Source organism: Pocillopora damicornis, chromosome 6 (genome assembly GCF_964200805.1).
Source record: "Pocillopora damicornis chromosome 6, jaPocDami1.2, whole genome shotgun sequence".
Taxonomy (NCBI): Eukaryota; Metazoa; Cnidaria; class Anthozoa; order Scleractinia; family Pocilloporidae; genus Pocillopora; species Pocillopora damicornis.
The window spans coordinates 6710290-6729174 of record NC_142675.1 but is presented as its reverse complement, the minus strand read 5'-3'; the positions used below and the strand labels follow the sequence as shown (position 1 = coordinate 6729174).

The 18885-nt window shown below is 38.1% G+C and overlaps 1 protein-coding gene across 1 annotated transcript in view; it reads right to left on the bottom strand.

The window, feature by feature from the left end:
• The window catches only part of LOC149043669 (uncharacterized), a 28091-nt gene extending 25100 nt beyond the window's left edge, over positions 1-2991 (bottom strand). Inside the window, exon 1 of the mRNA XM_089210691.1 lies at positions 2666-2991. Coding sequence (XP_089066817.1) covers positions 2666-2732 — 67 coding nt within the window. The 5' untranslated portion in view covers positions 2733-2991. The remainder of the gene's footprint in view (positions 1-2665) is intronic.
• Between the last annotated feature and the right edge of the window lie 15894 nt (positions 2992-18885).

The following is an 18885-nucleotide window of genomic DNA, read 5'->3' as shown; positions in this document are numbered from 1 at the left end:
AACTTGTATTGTGCCTCCTTTAGCTTTAAATATCTTTGACCTCATTCTACCATCAGGAAGGTTTTACATAACAAGCTGAATTCTACCTGCATTTTGATTGCTTCTTTCATGTAATTATGATCTATTAAAGGACAAATGCATTTTTTGTTTCTTCATTAAATAAAACAAATAGATTCCATGCTGCCATTGCTCTGTACAGTTATACACTCAACTGCCCCCAGCTTGTTCTAGGCATTCAGTGAGTAAAACATAGCACAATAGTGAACAGTTCTGTAGTCTCCCTTGCTTTTTCACTCCTCCACTACTGTTGTGCCATTTGCTATTCTGCTCCATGTTAATAACTGACAACTGAAACAAGCAAAGCTGAATCTTATGTGCCACTTTTTTGTTCTTACAAAATTCTGATGTCATATGTCATCTTTTACTGAAGAGAGCACAGCAACTTGGAAGCTATTTAAAACAATGGAACATTATGATGGATTTGTTTAAGTACTTTTGTATAAATTGATTTCCAAGCTTACTGGTGGTTAGCCACCAGCTATTCCCCTCGGCTCAGAGCTTCCACAACAACAAAATGGCTTCCCGCTCTTCAGTGTAAGCTACGAAAATATAAATTCAATAAAAGAAGCAGCCATCACAAAAAACAACAAAAAAAGCTACTAAATGTGCTTTGATAGCATTGAATGGTTAATTAAATAACCTTTCAAACTTAAATTTCTTACAGAAAAAATCAGATTTTCCTGACACTGTACTGCAAAGCTTTATACAAGTGAAAGATAAAAATTCAACTTTTTTTGTACCTTAGTTTGTATCACTAAGCATTCTGATGTGTTCTTATTGTGCCACTTTTTTATTCTTACCATATTCTAACATAACATGTGATCTATTACTGAACAGGTGCACAGCAACATGGAATCTATTTTTTAAGAAGACAATGGAAAATTATGGTGGATTTTTAAGTGCTTTTGTATAAATTAAGGTAATTAAAAAAGTTACCAAGTTTAATATTATACTTTAATTGCATGATATGACTGTCAGTTCCAAAAATGGTTAAATATGGTTGGGACATGTAAGAAATATAGATGCTTTATAGTTAGTGAGTGCGTGCAATTTCTATTCTTGAGTTGTGAAGAATAAAACAACGAGTGAGGAACAAGCAAGTTTTTGGTTAGACTATAAGTAGATAAAAATCATACAAGCAAACTAAACATGATGAAATTTGAGGAAGAGTGGGCTGTGTGTGATTCATATGCAGAAAATAGAGGGACATTTACATTCCTGCAAGAACAAAGGAATGACAAAAAACAAGGAATAAATTAGTTGATTGAAAAGCCTTTGTTATTGGTCATTCATGTAAGCACAAATCAAATTGCAATCCTGGATTGCAATGCTTTCTTATCAGAGTCAGAATCTAGAAATTTAAGTCTTTTATACCATTTTGGAGGAGATTCCACTTAAGTTCCTCAGATTAAAAATGTCAGGGATTGATCAAAGCATAGGTTTAGACAAAGATTATGATAAGTTTGCATGAGGCCAAATCAGAATGAGTTTCCCCAATTTTCATGAAGTGCAGCTGACCTCTTGTTTTCAACCTTGAATTCATGATTCTACATTTGTCAGCAACCAGCAAACCTTGCTGATATTCACTTTCATTAACTTTAGCAAGCTCCCACAAAACAAAGGCAAAAAACCCACACTATTTTTTCCAGTGGTCAAAAATTTCATCTTCAACTTGTGATTGGTCAGATGGTCATTTCTAAATTGTGAGAAAAACCATCCTATCTATAAGAATTTGTGCAGTTTATTACAAATCCTTTTTTGTTTTGTTAATTTAGCTTGGAGTAAATCTTGGTATGTATATGACAAACAAAGATATCTTCACACACATTTCAAAAAGTTTGGTCCTGGTTAAAACTTCTACTGTTTTTAAATATACAACAAAAATAAATCGTTCACAACTATCGCTGTGGGATACCACAATCATATGTGCATGCAGCTAAAAACCGGTCAAGTAAACAAATCATACATGAAGGTATGAGTAAATACTGCTCAATTATCCATCCAAGTGTATTATGTAGTCTCTTTACATGATTGCTGCCTGGAGGAAGAGTCACACTCAATTTAGCTAGCAGCAATTATCCTTGCTGAGGTCATTATGTGCACCAATAATGAGTGAAAAAATTGGTGACAGCTCTTCTCAATAATCAGTGATGGATGGCAAGAAAGAGAGTTTATGTACAGATGGCAACTCTCTTCTGGGCAATTGCATAGCCATCATGTTTGTAATGGAAAGCCAACTAACAAAGCAGTAACTTTTCTCATGGCTAAAAAGACGACTCACACTAATCAAAAAAATATTGTACTTCTAAGTTTCAATGTTTATGTTAAATTCTGAACGTATGGTATTGTTACACTTGAAGCATAAAATCCCTTGCTCTTGATTTCTATCGCATCATAGTTATTCAGACTTCATTTATCACACGATTGAAATCCCAACTACATATCTAAATTTTGAAATACAAAAGCTGTTGAAAGCCACCTTGGAGTTCGGAAATCATTTGACGAAAATCACGTTCGGTCGGCGTTTTCGATGTCTAAGCTTAAAATGGCACATGGTAAAAAAATATTGTCAAATCCTTGTACGGAAGAATAACTTCACACTCACCTGACCCGTGAAACTTTACTAGCAGAAGAAAGAGTAAGCAAATTTCATAATCACGCAAAGACACCATCCTATCAGACCTTTGCTGATGCTTCAATGAGGGAAGGTTATGCCTAAATCTTACGGAAGTCTCTTGAAGGGATGGACTAGAAGGCCCTCTTCGTTTTGAGACTGGGACCGAGTGTCACGATCATAGTCGGCAAATTACCAGAACAACATGACGGATGGTGCGATTTATGGTAGAAAACTCCATTTATGCTAGACACTTAAGAAATTTGCATGAATTGTGGAAACTTTTCTTTGGGAGAAACGTTCCATTCAGATTAAACTATGCGTGAAACTTGCGAATGTGTCGAATGAGAACAAAGGCACCGATGGATCACGCGCGCGTAGATGAAAGTCACGCAAATAAAAAAAAACTTGTAACAGACAGATTTCAACTCCTCTTTCTTGCTTATCAACCTTGGATTCTTTTCCTAGGGTTACTAAATATAATCAAGGTCGGGTTCCACTGATCTATCCCCTGTGGGGATGCACAAGAGTACCCATATTCCTGGGGCCGGAAACGGAAGTCAAGTGGATTACAAGTGAGATAATAACGCAATCCAGACGCGCAGAGTTAGTCAGTACAAAGCAAGAAATGCGGGAAAGTCAATTTGAATACATCTTTTTTTAAGAGTAGTTTTCCTCGATCTTGATGTCAGCTTCTTCGTGTATCTTCGAACCATGTCATCCAAAAACATCTCTAAGACTTTTAGTTTTGTGCCCGGTGTAAAAAGAGACTTTACGATACGGTATAGTGAATCTGTACTCCGGCTACCTTGGCCGCGATAGACTAGGGTGAGTACGGCGTATTTCCCTCCAAATACGAATCGTTAAGATACAGCGACACTACGGCGAAAAGCTCAGAGCTCAATGCGTTGTTTTGCAGTCATTCTATTGGCAAAAATGTCATCCTTCAAAGAAGCAAGAAAGTTACTCCGTCTTTGTTAGAAGATGAATTACATTAGTGATGACGAATTTTTGTTGCTTTACGTTAGCTACGAATCACAAAACCTAGAACTTCCGTACGACTCGTTCTCTTAATTTGACTTCAAAAATTTTAGCGACGACGAATGTTTGGCACAGTTTAGATTTTAAACAATGCAAATACCGTAATATAAGATGCAGCCATGGGAAGGTTTGTGATGGAGAAGAAGCTTTATGCTGTTAAAACGCACGTGTTGTCCATGTCGGTACAGTGACATGGTACATTTGTTCGCCAAGCCTGTTCCTGTTATCAGCATGATAACAAATGAAGTGTTCACTTACATTTATGCAACTCGCCGTCATCGTATTCAACAATTGAACTATCAACTGCTAAGACCCAGGAATCTAAAATACTTCGCCGTTGTAGTTCACAGAAAAGGAGCACCACTGGATAACTGCTTCGGGTCTGTCAACGGAACTGTTCGGCCTATATCTAGACCAGAATGTAACCAAAGAATCGTCCACAACGATTGCTAATATGTTTGGACCTGTTAGTGGGTACTTTAAAATGTTTGCATTCCAATCTTTATGTTTGCTTACATGTGTTTGAATGGTTTTTGTATTTGACCATCAACAAATAATTTATTATAAGAGTGTGGCAACAGCAAATGCAACTTTGTTTACGACCTATTTACTAATTCTGAATTATCAACAAACATTACAGGGACCGCGTAGAGGGAGGGGCTGAGGGGGCCTTAGCCCCCCCCCCCCTCACTTTTTTTCAAAAACAAAAATAAATTAAAAAGATATTTAATTGCGAAGAAGAATGACTTTACCTTAACTTTTAAAAAATTGATCCCGTACAGGAATTTCCTGGAAATAACCCTCCCATATCAAAACTCTTTCCCCAATGCGACGAACATTTGTTTTTCTCCAGGTGTACAACCACTAACCCTGCGTAATGCGCATGCTCTCCGTTAGGAATTTTCAAAATAGCGGACAGGCCAAAGAGGGAAATTAAAAAAACAAAGCGATTTTGCAATGAATACTCAACATACACCCTCGTTAGAAAGGCGAATCCACGGAAGAAAGATACAAAACTTTATGATATTGAGATTGGTATGATATTAAATCGATACCGAGGACCCGTTTCCAACTTGCTAAGAAGTGCATTTAGTTGCCTTCCTCCACGATTACTAGCTTTCTTGACAGCTTTCTGAAGACAGAATACTTTCTTTCTGAAGACTTCTGATATGCGGCTATTGATTATTACACCTCGTATATCTGATTGCTCAAACACTTTGTTTACGATTGTTGAAAGGAACGACTCATGGTTCTCCGTCTTCGTCTTTACATTGCTTTGAAATAGTATAGATTAGTAAGTTGAAACGAAAAATTAATCAGGGAAGTTTACGAAAAATCCAGCAAACAAGCTTAAAAGGGGCATTTATTAAGACTTCATATTTCAACGAACTTCACAAATCTTACCTGTTTATCTTGTAAATAAACGATGGCAGATTAATTCCCGAAGCGCTTTCTGAGTTTCCCGATCCCTCTCCTACTGCTTTCACGCTTACAAAACAGGAAAAAATCAAAAGGAGGAAATAAAGCTGCTTTGAAACGCCATTTGGCGTGCGTAAATCTGCTTTTTGTTCGACACTCTACATATCAAAACAAAGGAAATTTGTTCCTCTTTTTGATTCTGGCGGTACATTTTTAGTTTGCGCCTGCGTAAAAGAGATATCGCCTGAGACCCTTCGCTCGGTCGTGTTTTGATCAAAAACACCTTGTTAATTTCACGCAACCGCTCGGGGAAAAGGTAAAAATGACGAGGGAAAACTTTACCTTCAAGTTAGAAAATTAGCGAAATAGAAAGCCACAATATTATAGTTTAATATTTCAGAGGTATATTGAATGCTTTTTCCGTAGAGAATCCGCACGATGGTAAAACATTCGAAAATTACACTGGATTTGAGTGGGGTGTTGAACTGGGCGTGGATATGTATAATTTACCACAGATATTCTAGTTTTTTTGAGGTAAAATCCATGTCGACTTCTGGATCAGGAAAATAGTTCTTAAATTTTAATCTAACACGTTGGACACCTTTTTCTTAGAGGTGACTTAGGGTGTCAACAAGTAGTACTTTTCATCCTCCGCACTGAATTTATAATCAGGTAACTTATACGAACAGCACGTAGCTCTTTTAGGGGCGGTACCTTGGGCACGCCCTTTCTTCTCCAAATTTTCTGTTTATTCTGCTGTTATGTAACAGTCTTCGACGACTATTTTCTCTTAAGATATCTTTTCAAGTATGATTTTAATTCTGTTAGTAAGTTTATTATCATTTTTATATTACCAATCTTGTTTTAGTTATGACCAACCTTGACCGCAAGAGTCAGAAATTTAAGGTAGAAAATGATTTTGTATAGCGTAAACATCCCGAAGGTTCCTACTTAGTATGTGAGCTCCGTTCTGCATAGCTTAACGTGATTCGCTAATTAAGTGTAAAAGGATGGCGAAGGTTAGAGATTGATAGCTCTGTAAGCGTCACCTTTTTAAGCGGTGACCCACACTTTCCTTGAGAGATCTGAGCTAGTTCCCGTTATAGTAACTTGTGTAGAAAAAGGAGAGAATAAAGAAATAGTCAACAGAACGAGTGTTAAAAAAAACATCTAACAATATCGTTTGCGCACTTTTAAGGAACAGCCTCACTTGCCTGTATGAAAATAACACTTCTAAGTTCCTTCGGTGTAAACCCTCCCGAACCTTTTTTCTTACTTTGCATAATACTATGCCTTTTTTAAACTGAATACAAAGAAAGTATAATTGTGAGCACTAAAATAATTTATTCATTTAAGATATATCTTGAATAATGTAAACCACTGAACAAATTTCTAGCAAAATAGGTGGAAATCATATTTGCAGAACCCAACAGAATTTATTCCTACTTTAAAAAAACAGAAAATGCAAAATGACATTTAACAAACAAAATCATTAACTTGAAGCTGCAATAAATTTACAAGGAAGAGTAAATCAATGCAATGTCATCTCTGTCGGGGAACTAGTTAGTTATGACGTTTTCGCAAGTCTTTCTAACAACACCATCATAGCCTGTGTTTGTTGTTGTTGTTTCTTCAAAAAAGCCATTTGAAGTGTTAGCATCGTTAAGCCATGTTTGCAATCATAGCCTCCTGGGTTCTTAACATTTGCGCTTGCTTCTCTTTTTCGTTTTCAACTTCTCTTGCGTACAAGGCGAGCTCCTCTTCACGGATCTTAAGCTCCTTTTCTGACTTTTCCCGTGGAAATTCGGTAACATCAGCTCCACTTCTTTGCTGCCTTTTCGCTTTTCTTTCACAGTCTTCATTGGCCTTTCTTTTAGTTTCACCAAGTCTTTCCAAGGCTCGGAAACGCATCTCGGTTTTTTTGCAATCTGTTTCTACGCTCTTGCTGCTACAAGATTCTCTCGTTAATCCTGCTAGTTTCTCTCTCAGAAGTTTATTATAACGGTACGCCGAACTTCGTTGGTTCGGGAGATGCACCACTTGCTTTTGCTTCCTCTCTACTTTGCTATCGAAATCTTCCGAGTAGCATGTCAAATCTCTCTCTCACCACCCTTTGATTTAATTTGAGTTTGACTGCAGTCACACTGTTGAGGTTTTCGGAAATTTGCGTCCAAATTCTTCCGCTTTCATTGCTTCCTTTCTTGAACTTGTAAAACTCTTGTACCAAAATTTCTTTCCACAGCAACACGTCGTGCGCTGTTGTCCACTAAATTGGCTTGTTGTAAAAATCAAAATTAACGGAAATAAATGAACTTTCTAATAACTTGTTATCAGTAGCCACCAACTTAGTGCCGGAAAAATAAACTGAAGAACTGTCCCTGCTTTTGACATCTTTTTTCTACAGATAAATTTCGACCAAATTTCGTTCAGCTATGATTTATCAACTCGTAAAGAAACGTAAGTAATTTAATCACAAGGAAAAAATTTAAAATAATTGAGCCTTTAGAAAAAATATTATGGCAAATTCTGACGTACTCACCATTACGGGGACGAAGCGATTTTGCCGTAGCAGATGGCAAGAGTACGGCGTGAATTCCCGCCTAAGACATCCGCAGTCCGATGGATTTTAAGTGTAGACTTCCGGTCGCCGTAGAAGGGCCTGCATGTTAAAATCCCTAAAATCAGCCGAGAAGCTATTGCACGAATACGAAGTGGAAACAACAACTAGCTTAGTTATGTATTACTGTTACGGTGTTGGCAAAGGTAAGTCTAAAGTCAGAGGGGCGCCTTAAATGAACTCTGGTTACGAGGGGGAATGTTAAATGGAGGGATGCAGGGGTGTAGTGGTCATGGGGAGACCAAGGGATCCAAAAACATTCCATAAAAATCGCAAATTAAATCTACTCTTTATTTTGATTTTTGAAAGACAGGTGTGTCAGAAACGTGAAAAAGCTGTACCACGCTTCCTCAACTCTCGGCTTATTCGAAAGAAACACACCCTCAACGTCCCGTTGTAAGCACGGGGAACAGTGCCATATATGGCGCGATAAAACACGTGCCGCATACAAGTCTGTTTAGTTATGTATAGATAAAGGAAATCTTTTATAAATGTCAATTAAATTAAGAATAAATAACGCATCGTACAGTTTCCAACACAGGTGCGTAATTCACTTACCTTGTTTTTTTTTCTTTTGTTTTTTTGCAAAAATTGGAAAAGACATAAAGGAATAAAAAATAAAACCACTGCAAAACTTCAATAGCTAAAATGTGGTGGCTCACCTGAAAAAGAAGGGGTTTTTAAGTGGTTTTCGATACCCCTTTTCAGATATGACCCAAAAGTCAATACCTACAGCACATGCCTCTCGCACAGACTTATATTATCGACTAACTGACTGATTGACTACCAGACAAAATTGATAAATGAATGAATGACTGAATGAATGAATGTCTCTTTAATGCCTCATTGATTTGTCATAAAGAATGTGAAAATAAAAGGGAAAAAAGTATTTTTTCATGATCTCCAGACTGCAAAGTCTCCACCAAGGATCACATATGATTAAGTTCCTTTTATTATCACTGGAAAAAGGGAGAATGATCGCCATCAGGGCACTGACAGGTATGCAGCTGATAAGCAACGAAGAAAAAAATGCTTAGGTAACAAACACGTGATTGTATTCCGTGAGCCTGTAGAAGCCAGTTTTCTGTGACCTTAGCCTGCCCTGAGGTGAGAAAGTAAATAGTTGAAAAATTAAAAAAAAAAAAAAAGGACCAAAGCTGGGAAAATAGTTGTGCAGGGTGTGTTTGTTTGTACAAATAAAATGAAGTAGAGGACACAGAAGACTTACATTTATGCTTTCCAAGGAGTAATAACCACCTTGTTTTCTACTAAATGATGATTGCATGGAAAAATTGTTTTCTTTAACTGATTTCTAATTCCTACCAGCTAGAGGTACAAGACTAAATGAAAAAAGAGAAAATGTAAATTTATTCACGAAAATAGTAATTCCAAGAGGTGTACGACTCGTTTAGAATGCGGAAAAGTAATATGGGCAAAGTCGACAAAATATGCCAGCTGTACCTCCAGCCAGTAGTAAAAACTTTTTTACTATCACGTATTGGAAGAACCGTAGTTAAAATTAGGCAAACACGACTGACGTTGTGTTGTGCCGCTAGGGACGAAGGTGAACGGAAGCTATGTATAATTTCATTAACCAGTTATTCTTTCTTTTTTTTTTAGTATAATCGAGAACCATATTATTTGACAAGCACCGGTTCTATTTCTACTGCTTACATTATTATTGCTTGGGTATAATCAGGAAATTATGTGAACAACTGAGCACCTACCCCTCCAACGACCCAACAAAAGTCAACTGATGACAAGTTGTGGTCAACGTTCTCTTAGGGGAAGGGGTAGGTAAGTATTTGCTCAGATACTGACATTTATCCACATGTGGTTACCCCTCCAAAACTTTGGATGCAAAAAGCCCACCTCGTTTTTCCGCAAACTTGCCTTCTTTAAAGAAATTAATAGGGTATGAAATTTACGAATTGCCTTGAAATTTGGTCGGAAGACTCCCAAGATAACAATCTATAAAAAAAAAACTGTGTGAGGGAATTCCGTTTTTCGAAATTGGTAAAATTTTGATAAGCAAACTAGACAGAAAAATTGCAAAGCAACAAATAGCAATATCAAAAAACCCCGCACGATTTTGAAGAGCAGCCCCTCAGGATTGGAATTGTGCAGAAATTTAATTGTGCGGTCTGTGTTGATACCCGATTTTCTCAAGAAAACATCGTCTAATTGGAATTTTTGCACCTCAGTCGGTTTACGATTAGATCAAGCTAAAAGGAATGTTTTTTTCCTGATAGCGCATTTCATAACTTTGCCACTGATACATAGTTTATGGTGGTTGCGCTGTAACTAGGCGTTAACAGTATCTTTTTTTCGCGAAGGACAACCGTGAAAGTCGACCTTATTCTTAAATATGAAGATCGGTGACACTGAGCATGCTCAAAGGTGTTAGGTTGCAAAAACAACAGGCGCGATCGGTAATAAGCAAAGATGATGTATATTTTGTTGCATTAAATAATCTCTTTTCGGGTATAATCTTAAGGAAATATAACCCGGAAATATAAACCCGTTTAAAAAATAAATTAATTGGAGAGCCTTGTCAGCAAGCGGTAATCGTCCAACAATACTTTCCAGCGTTGTAAACAGTGGACGGCTCATTTTATTACCAACGTTTTTGCGTATACATTATTCTATAATAGATCACACACGAGCTACCTACCATAAAGATGCCCGACTACATTTCCAAAATGGCTACCAAAACAACGAAGGAAAAGTGCCGATACTGCAAGCGTTTTCTATATTGCTCACCTTGTTGTGACACATGTCTACTTAACCGCACATTGCATGAACGAGCGAATTATTTCTCTACAAATTCCTTGATTTTTCCGAACTTATAAATCGATCTACAGGAAATTTCTAACGGCTTTTGAAGCGTTGTTTCCAGACGATGCAGTTGGGAGTGGGAGTTACTACATGTGATATTGCAGTTTTTTTTTTTTTTTTTTTCAGTATTTCTTAGACCATAATTTTTTAAACTACGAGTGTTTATCGTAATTGATTATAATATCGTAATAATTTTAGGCGGATACAGAACCCCTCTGGGCAACAGCCTCGTAGCTGTGGCCATCCTGTTTTAAACAAAGTGGACTCATTCACTCATATATCACGGGCGACGAGCCGGGAAAGAAAAATAGTCCGAAATGTGAGTGGTCAGCGGAGAAACAAGTTTTAACTATTCATATGGAGACAAATCATTTGCAGTTGCAGAAAAGAATCGTGTTGTAAAACCAAAATGTCACCAAGTTATACTTCGCTAATTAAAAAAGTTAAGGAATTTTCCAAACGCTTTGACTGTAAAAATATTTTTTACTGCTATATTAACCAACGGAGGCATCGGGAAAAGAAATCGGTGACACCGGGAGAGGCATCAAGAAGAATGATATTTACGTTTGCTAATTTGTTGTGTGAGGATAAAAAAGTATCTTGACTTCCAGTTGTTCAAGGCGTTAATGACAGTTGGCTTGCTTTTCACTTGAATTTTGCAATCTAGATTGTTTTTTCCCGGAAAATGAAAAGCCACGCAACTCTACTCTCGATTTTTATATTTTTGAGTTTTTAATAAGTTTGTATCCACCCATTGTTTATTAAAGCAATAAAGGATATATGTAAAGTTAACACTTTTCAGTGAAAAATAGCTGAACTTCTCATTTAGCGAGGTATCCTGTCAACAGAGAAATATGTTTTTCATCTTTTCACGAGCGTGGGACAAAGAGAAAAATCTGATTCCCCACACGGAATCGAATCTCATACCTGCGGAATCCGCGCTCCAATGCTCTACCACTGAGCCACAGAGACTCTGGGGTGAGCGAAGTCTATTGCCAAGTTCATATGACACGCACCCTGCACAAGGCTGGGATCAGCGATGTCGATAACGTCATGTTTGTAAATAAATTAAGAGAGATGGTAAAGTTTTGAGCTCGGTAAAGAAATAAAGAAAGATTTTCTCTTCGTCCGACGTTCGTACGTGACAAGACGAAAACATCTTTCTCCATTTCTTTACCGAGCTTAAAACTTACCATTTCTCTTATTCTAAGGGCGCGCGTAGATAGTGCAGCGAACGAGTGAGATTTCGAGTTGAACACGAGACGAGAAATTCCATATCAGAAAGCAACCATGCATTATTCTGTTTATCGTTTAAACACAACAGCCCTTTACTAACAAGAAAAGCCGACTCTAATAATAAATGAAAATAAAAGGATCAGCAATCTCCGAATACAAATCGTAAAATGAACGACTAAAAACGATGAACAATGCGGCGGTAAAACCGTGTATGACGACTACAACTGAACAACAAGAGAATTCTACAGACAAGTAAGCAAGGTTAGAGAGAATCTTAGAAACTCAAATGGAACGGAAAAGCACTTATTGGCGAACTAATTGTTCTGACTTAGATGGCAAAATATAAAATAGAAACTATAACTGGAGCGACACAAACGAACGAAACGTGAGAACAAAACGAAGTAAAATATAGCCCAACAACAAGAGTAGTAAAAGGAACAAAGGTTGTTTTGCAATAAACGGATTTAAATTATGACGAACTGTGCGAATATTGTGCAAACAAAAACGAATGAAGCGAGCACGTTTTTGAACAAAGGCGCGTGTCCAATTACAATAACAGCAGATGAAAACAAAATGAGAAATGGCAGTAAAGAAAAGAGCGAATGTCCCTGATTCCTAACCACGGAAAAGCAAATGCAAAACGGGCTGAAGACAAATTATAATGAAACTATTTAAAAGAATGAAATAAATTAATAACTAAGCGAATTTGCGGGGTTTACGCGCTAGAGAACAAGATAAGCGACTAAAAGCGATTCGGTAATTAACAAGGTCAAGCACATGTACTGAATGTAGCAAACAGTATGAACAATCCTCCCAGGAGCAAGTTCTCTAGCTCTTTAGCCTTCTCTCAAGCGAACAGTTCAGTAGGGCAGCACAAACTCAAAAGCATCGTTTCAAAAAAAATCTATTAAAGGACTATTTCAAGGTTCATCTAAACAATAAGTAACTTTTTTTCTCTTTAAGCTGCAGACGAGTTGCCGTTAAAGTTGCTGCCAAACAACATCGCGTGATCGCTACAGGTCACGCATCTTAAGATTGAAAAACAAGACACGCACGGCAGATTTTCCGCAGTTTCCACATTGCAGTTTAAGACTTTCTGTTTTCGCCTGGTGATCTCTTTATTTTGCACCTTTCCTCTGGCTAAGAAAGATAATGTTTTCCCTTCTATAGTAGTAACATAATCCTTCGTGGTTTTTTTTTTGTATATTTGGGCGTATCAGCGTCAGATAGCGTTTTTCTGCCAAAACTACGAATGATGCGTTCGTCTACTTATACTTTCAAAGTTTTTAGTGGCAGGAATCCGCCTCTCCCACCCACTACCCCTTTGAAACTCTAACCTTCCACGCTCGTAGTTGCGACTTAATCCCAATCAAAACTTTCCTCCTTCTCATGTCTAATTGTTGGAATCTAATCAGTAGAGCTAAACTGTAAACCAAGCCTTTCAGTCTGTTCCTTTGACATCTCCATCGTCGACCCGTCCAAAGACTGGGCCAGAGGGACTGACATAGATGGACCTGATCAGAATATTGTACGCAATGAACACATAGAGAGAGAGTCGGATAATCTTGCAGGGATTAAACAAAGAAACTCTGCACCTAATTTTCAATTACGAGATGGTTGTATTCAAATGTATTCAGCTGAAGCTACAAAGGAAAAGCATAAAATTTACCAGATAAATACTTTATAAAGCTATACTGAAGAATTATTGACCGTATTCTAATGACTTGCAATTTATCTGCGCAAACTCAGTAGTAATAAAATCTGAATATAGTCTCGAGTCAAACGCTCAGAAAGACTCGCTTCATGTTGTTAGCGGTCGCTCGTTATTTATTGCCCATGGGGGGGGGGGGGGGGTTGGTTACGCCATGATAAAATTTATGATTCCCCTCATTGACCGTGAATTGGTGGTCAATCTTCTATAGTACTCCCTTACACTCTGTTAGAGACGACTGATCACCCTCCCTTCCTTAAAACCATGTGACCCCCCCCCCCTCCCCCATCAAAGAAAAAAAGGAAGAGGAATCTCCCATTCCCCGGTGGTAAATAAAATGTTTGGTCTCTAAAACTCTTTTCATGACTGTGGGAGCAAGATGGGTTGACATTCACTCTGACACCTAGGTTTGCTATCCATTCGCCGAATTTATTTAAAAAATCCTTTCCTACATTCCTACATACCCTAATTTAATACACTATTCTCTTTATTAACCTGTATAACTGGTTTCTTTCGTCTTTCACCACAGGTATTTTAGCATTATCTCGATCCAATCCTTAGCATCCAAGCAAACTTCTTCCATCCTGTTTCCTTAATATCGCATGTCAATGGAATCGCTTCGGTAACAAAACTGTAATAATAATGGGGTGGTACACTTCCTCTATTGGAATGGAGCAGATATTTCAACAGAAATCTCATCTTTGAAAACGAAGTTTCGAAAAAGTTACACAGCTTACTGCAAACGCCTCGATTGTAATTCCATTATAGGGTGCGTGGATTAAAACGACTTTCAAAAGAAGGAAAAGCCATCAGGGTTCTTAAATCAGTTCAGCGCAATACATATGACATTGGTATATGAGAAATACTACCTTTTGCTCTCAGAATTGTTTCCTCCTTTTATTTCTCTTCCCAGGAGGATATGTTGGTGTCAAACATCAGAAGCCACTTCCAGGAAAGACTGGAAATGGGCTTTGACAACAAAAACAGATGAGTTGGGAGGGGGAGGGGGGTTAAAAGGGAGGGGAGGGGAAAACTACTTTTCTGTTTCTTCCGCCAAGCTCTTATTAAACTTACTGATGGAGTTTTCAAGTTTCCTCACCTTACAGCCCGTGTGGTCAGGCAATTAACGGAGGGATCATGGCTCTTGTAAGGAATGGATGAGGGGTGAGAGGGGAGGGGAGGGGTTGTACGGGAAGTGAGGGAGCATAGCAGCGTTGCTTTAGCAGCAGTCAATTTCCTGTCCTTCCCAATCCCACTATTATGGCTTTGTTGAGGAAACATTAAGATTTTGCGATGTTTCGTTTCCTTTACATGTTTTTGCTGTTAGAAATTAAAAACCCAACGAAAAAAAAAAACACTTACTGAGTTGTGCTCCAAATCGTTAACTGTGAGTACTACCCGTTGTTTAGATCACTCCACTAACTAACAGTCGTCCACCTGGTCCTCATTGTTCGATAACGATAACCACTGCATAAATCTCCATCCGATGGATGGTACAGTATTCTTTGTTAACACATCCGCTGGATAGCGATGTATTCATTGGATAGCGTTATCCGCCCTTTGAACAACTGGGTCCTGTTCTATTTTAGAATCTATTAATTTTTTAAAGTATTTTTAAATGACTTCGAGGATGTCGGTTTACGTTTCAAATCCGTTGTCTCTATTTCTGATGAAAGTGAAAAGACTTTATCAGCTCTATCTTTCAGAGAGTTCCTTATAAAATTTGTTCAAACAATTTTGTTTCAATCTGTTGACAAAGCTCCTCTGAAGGTGCACTGTTCTACTTGTATGTCATTTAAAACATGTTGAAGTCGGCGGATCTACACGAAACTACCCTAACACCGGTCATTTGTCATAAACATGTACGTTATCATGATGCTGTATTTCTCCGTGAAGTTTCTATCGGTCGCTCCAAAGAGGACGAGAAATGGACATTTTTTATATATTTTAGCAGATTTCCGCTTTCTGAAGTAAAAACAAAACAACCCAAAAAAAAACTTCGAATGAACGCTAGTAAACACTGAAAATCTGAGAGTATAAATCGTAACTGTCAGCGGCAGTACCACATGTAAAACCCAGTTGCAATCGCAATTTGAACGACATGGGCATCTCCTTTCAAAGAGCAGATTCGGGCAGTTATCACTTCCTTGTGACAGGAACTAAGATATTTCGAATCATCTGAAAACTGTCGGAAAACTGTTAGAACATTTGCATAAGATATGACGAGGAGAGACTTATCACCGCCGCAGTGCAATCGAGTCAATCGATATTTTCTTCCATAACAAAGTTCGAAATAAAAGATTTAATGGAATCATAATGTCATAATTCCACCTTTCAAACAACTTATTATCCACACGCAAATCGCAACTTGTCACTTGAAAGAATTTTCCCATGGTTAATATGTAATCTGGATTGCTTCATGTCCTTCGGGAAAAAGAAGAGTCAAAGCTCTCTTTAATTTTCCCCTAAGGTGGCCGGCTCACCAGGAAGAAACAGGAGATCGTTCGGTCCAATAACGTTGGTCTGTAGAGATTATCGAGCTAATAACTGAGAAGATTGTGCCCTTTGGTTCATCAGTGACAGCATTAACTATTTCAAATCTGTATTTCTCGGTCCAACCGACACTAAAAATAGTTCCTTTGTAATTTTGTAAGCACTTTCTATAGCATTTTATTGTCAAGGAAAATAAATCTCAAGGCTCAAAGCCAATATAACGTTCGAGCACGTGAAAGACTCCCTGAAAAAAGCTAAATTTTTGGAAATTGACTGTGATAAAATCCCTGTTCCGTTTGTTGTACAGCAGGGATACTGAGTAGTTCAAAATCTCCACTTGGTGATGATTTTCGTGCAAGTCGTACAAATTGCTATTGTGGCGACTGGGTTTTACATGTACTACTGCCGCTGACAAGTTGCGATTTCTGCCCTCTCAGTGTTTACGAGCGTTCAATCGAGGTTTTCTTCTTCTTTTTGGTTGTTTTCACCTAGAATGCGCGGAAATCTGCTGATATTTCGAAAAATGTCCATTTCTCGTCTTTTATGGGGCGACCGATGGAAACTTCATGGAGAAATACGGATTCACGCCATCGTGACAACGTACATGTTAATGACAAATGACCGGTGTGAGGATAGTTTCGTGTAGATCAGCCGACTTCAACATGTCTTTAATGACATACAAGTATAACATTGTATCTTCAGAGGACTTCAGATCGCTCAAATTCCCATAAAAGAAGGTGCAGCATTCGGAATCTGGATGATATGCACACGATTTGAGGTATATGTTTGTTGCTACGTCGAGTAGTCCTCCATGAAGGTTGATCAATTTGTTTTTAAAGATGACTACTAGAGGTGAGATTTCTCTTCGGGATATTGTTCATAAGATAATATTCTTTCAAAGCCTTGAATGTTTCATTTTTCTGAAACATTTATTGTTGAGAACATTAGATGTAAACGTCGCCAAATTATGCAATATCTGATTTTGAGCTTCGTTCGCGAATTTCCTCCATAAAAAGTAGAGGCAGGCCCGCAGAGATTTTTACATATTTCATAACTAACTAATATTATAACCAGCTAGGTGGGTAGTTTCAGTTGCAGAATCGGTGCACTTTTGGAGATATTCAGATAAACGTTTTCCCTGTTTTACCCGACAACAAAAATGACCGAAACTGTACCGAGATGAATAATCTATTGGTGTGTTCACATTCACTCCCAGGGAAAATTGAATGAATCAATGTAGAGACGAGTGATGTTACTATGTATGATAGAAGTGCCAATTTGTGATGTTTTATTTAGCTTGAGATAGAAATAGAAATTTCACTCTTTTTTGCGACGTTTTTGTGTAAAAACGAGGCCCTTGGCCTCGAACAGGCAGCCGCTGTTACCATGGCAACAAGAGTGCTGCGACCTTTAAAAAGGGCATTTTTGTGCATCCCCCTGAGCGCCTAACTGCATGCAAAATTTGAAGGGGGGTTGAAAATTTTCATTCCCTAAGATGTTTGATTCTTACAGAGACTTGATCTTAATTCGGCTGTTTCGTTCTGGTTAGCAGCTAAACCTCGTCGCAAGCGCCCTCCAAAGGTTTTCAACACAGCACCACCACCAGGTCCAGGATCTGCAAATGAGGATGTTCCTGTGGTAATTGTACATGATGTTGGTGTACAGGCAACTGGTGATGACGCCCAGTTATTCTATTCTGTTGAGGAAGAGGTAGAGGAAATCTCCAAAGCCTTGGAGTTGCCAGATTTGGATGCCGAAGATTCTGATTGTGGCTGACTTTGAGTTTTCATAAACTACAAAAAGTGTCAGTTTCACACTTTATCACTTTATAAGCTGAAGTTAAAGGCCCATTTCCAACCTTGAGCCAACGCGTTCGTTTGTTTTCGTTTTGAACCACCGCTTTTGTTTAAATAGCGCCTCTGACTGATCAGTTATTTTTACCTTGTCAGGTCTCAAAATACCTTCTGCCTTTTCTCCGATGAATTTGAAGAGCTTATCAAAATAATTCTGTTTAAAACAGTTCTATACGTTTTAATCCGGTATGGAATTGGATGAATCTATTGATTTAGTAGATTCCGAGGCAGTAAACGCTTATGGATCGGTTGTTGCTAAAGAGAAACGCGAAAATCCTTGCGAGCATTTCGAAGAAGGTGAAAATGTTGATCCACCACGTTTTCATTCATTCATCAATTTTTTTAATTGAAGTTTGCCATCCTTGTTAAATAGGACCAAGGTTCAGTTGAAGTTTCCTACCCGTGGAGAGGAACTTGCGCTCGAAAGAGTGGTCGGGGTTGTTGTCCATGCAAAGCAGCAAATAAGAATTGTAACGCAAACTGTCAGTGTCGCTGACGTTCGAGTTCCTGCAATAAAGTGACTACACTTAAAATAATTAAACGTCCGGCAGTGCGATCTTTTTCCATATTTCTCTTCGAAATCCAAAAAATATTTATATGAAAATGTTCTACCTTTATGTACAATCCTCAAGCGCCTCCAGGCAGCCTAAAATTTCGAACTTGATGTTTCTCGCTAACCCTGTATACAGAGTACGAAGCCATCCAGGCGCTTAAAATTTCAATGACACGGCTGGACACGGTCCTCAAACAACTCCATATTTCTCCTTGAAATATACTAATTTTTCACTAGAAAATATTCTACCTTCATTTACAATCCTCAAGCGCTTCTAAAAAGTGAAAAAATGCCAACTTTCTCCGTTTCGCTGACCTTGTACACAGAGTACGAAGAGATCCAAGCGTGACACTAAGAAAATTTTCACCAGACACTACCGGACACGGTCTTCAAATAACTAAACGTCCGGCAGTCTGATATTTTTCCATATTTCTCTTTGAAAAATACCAG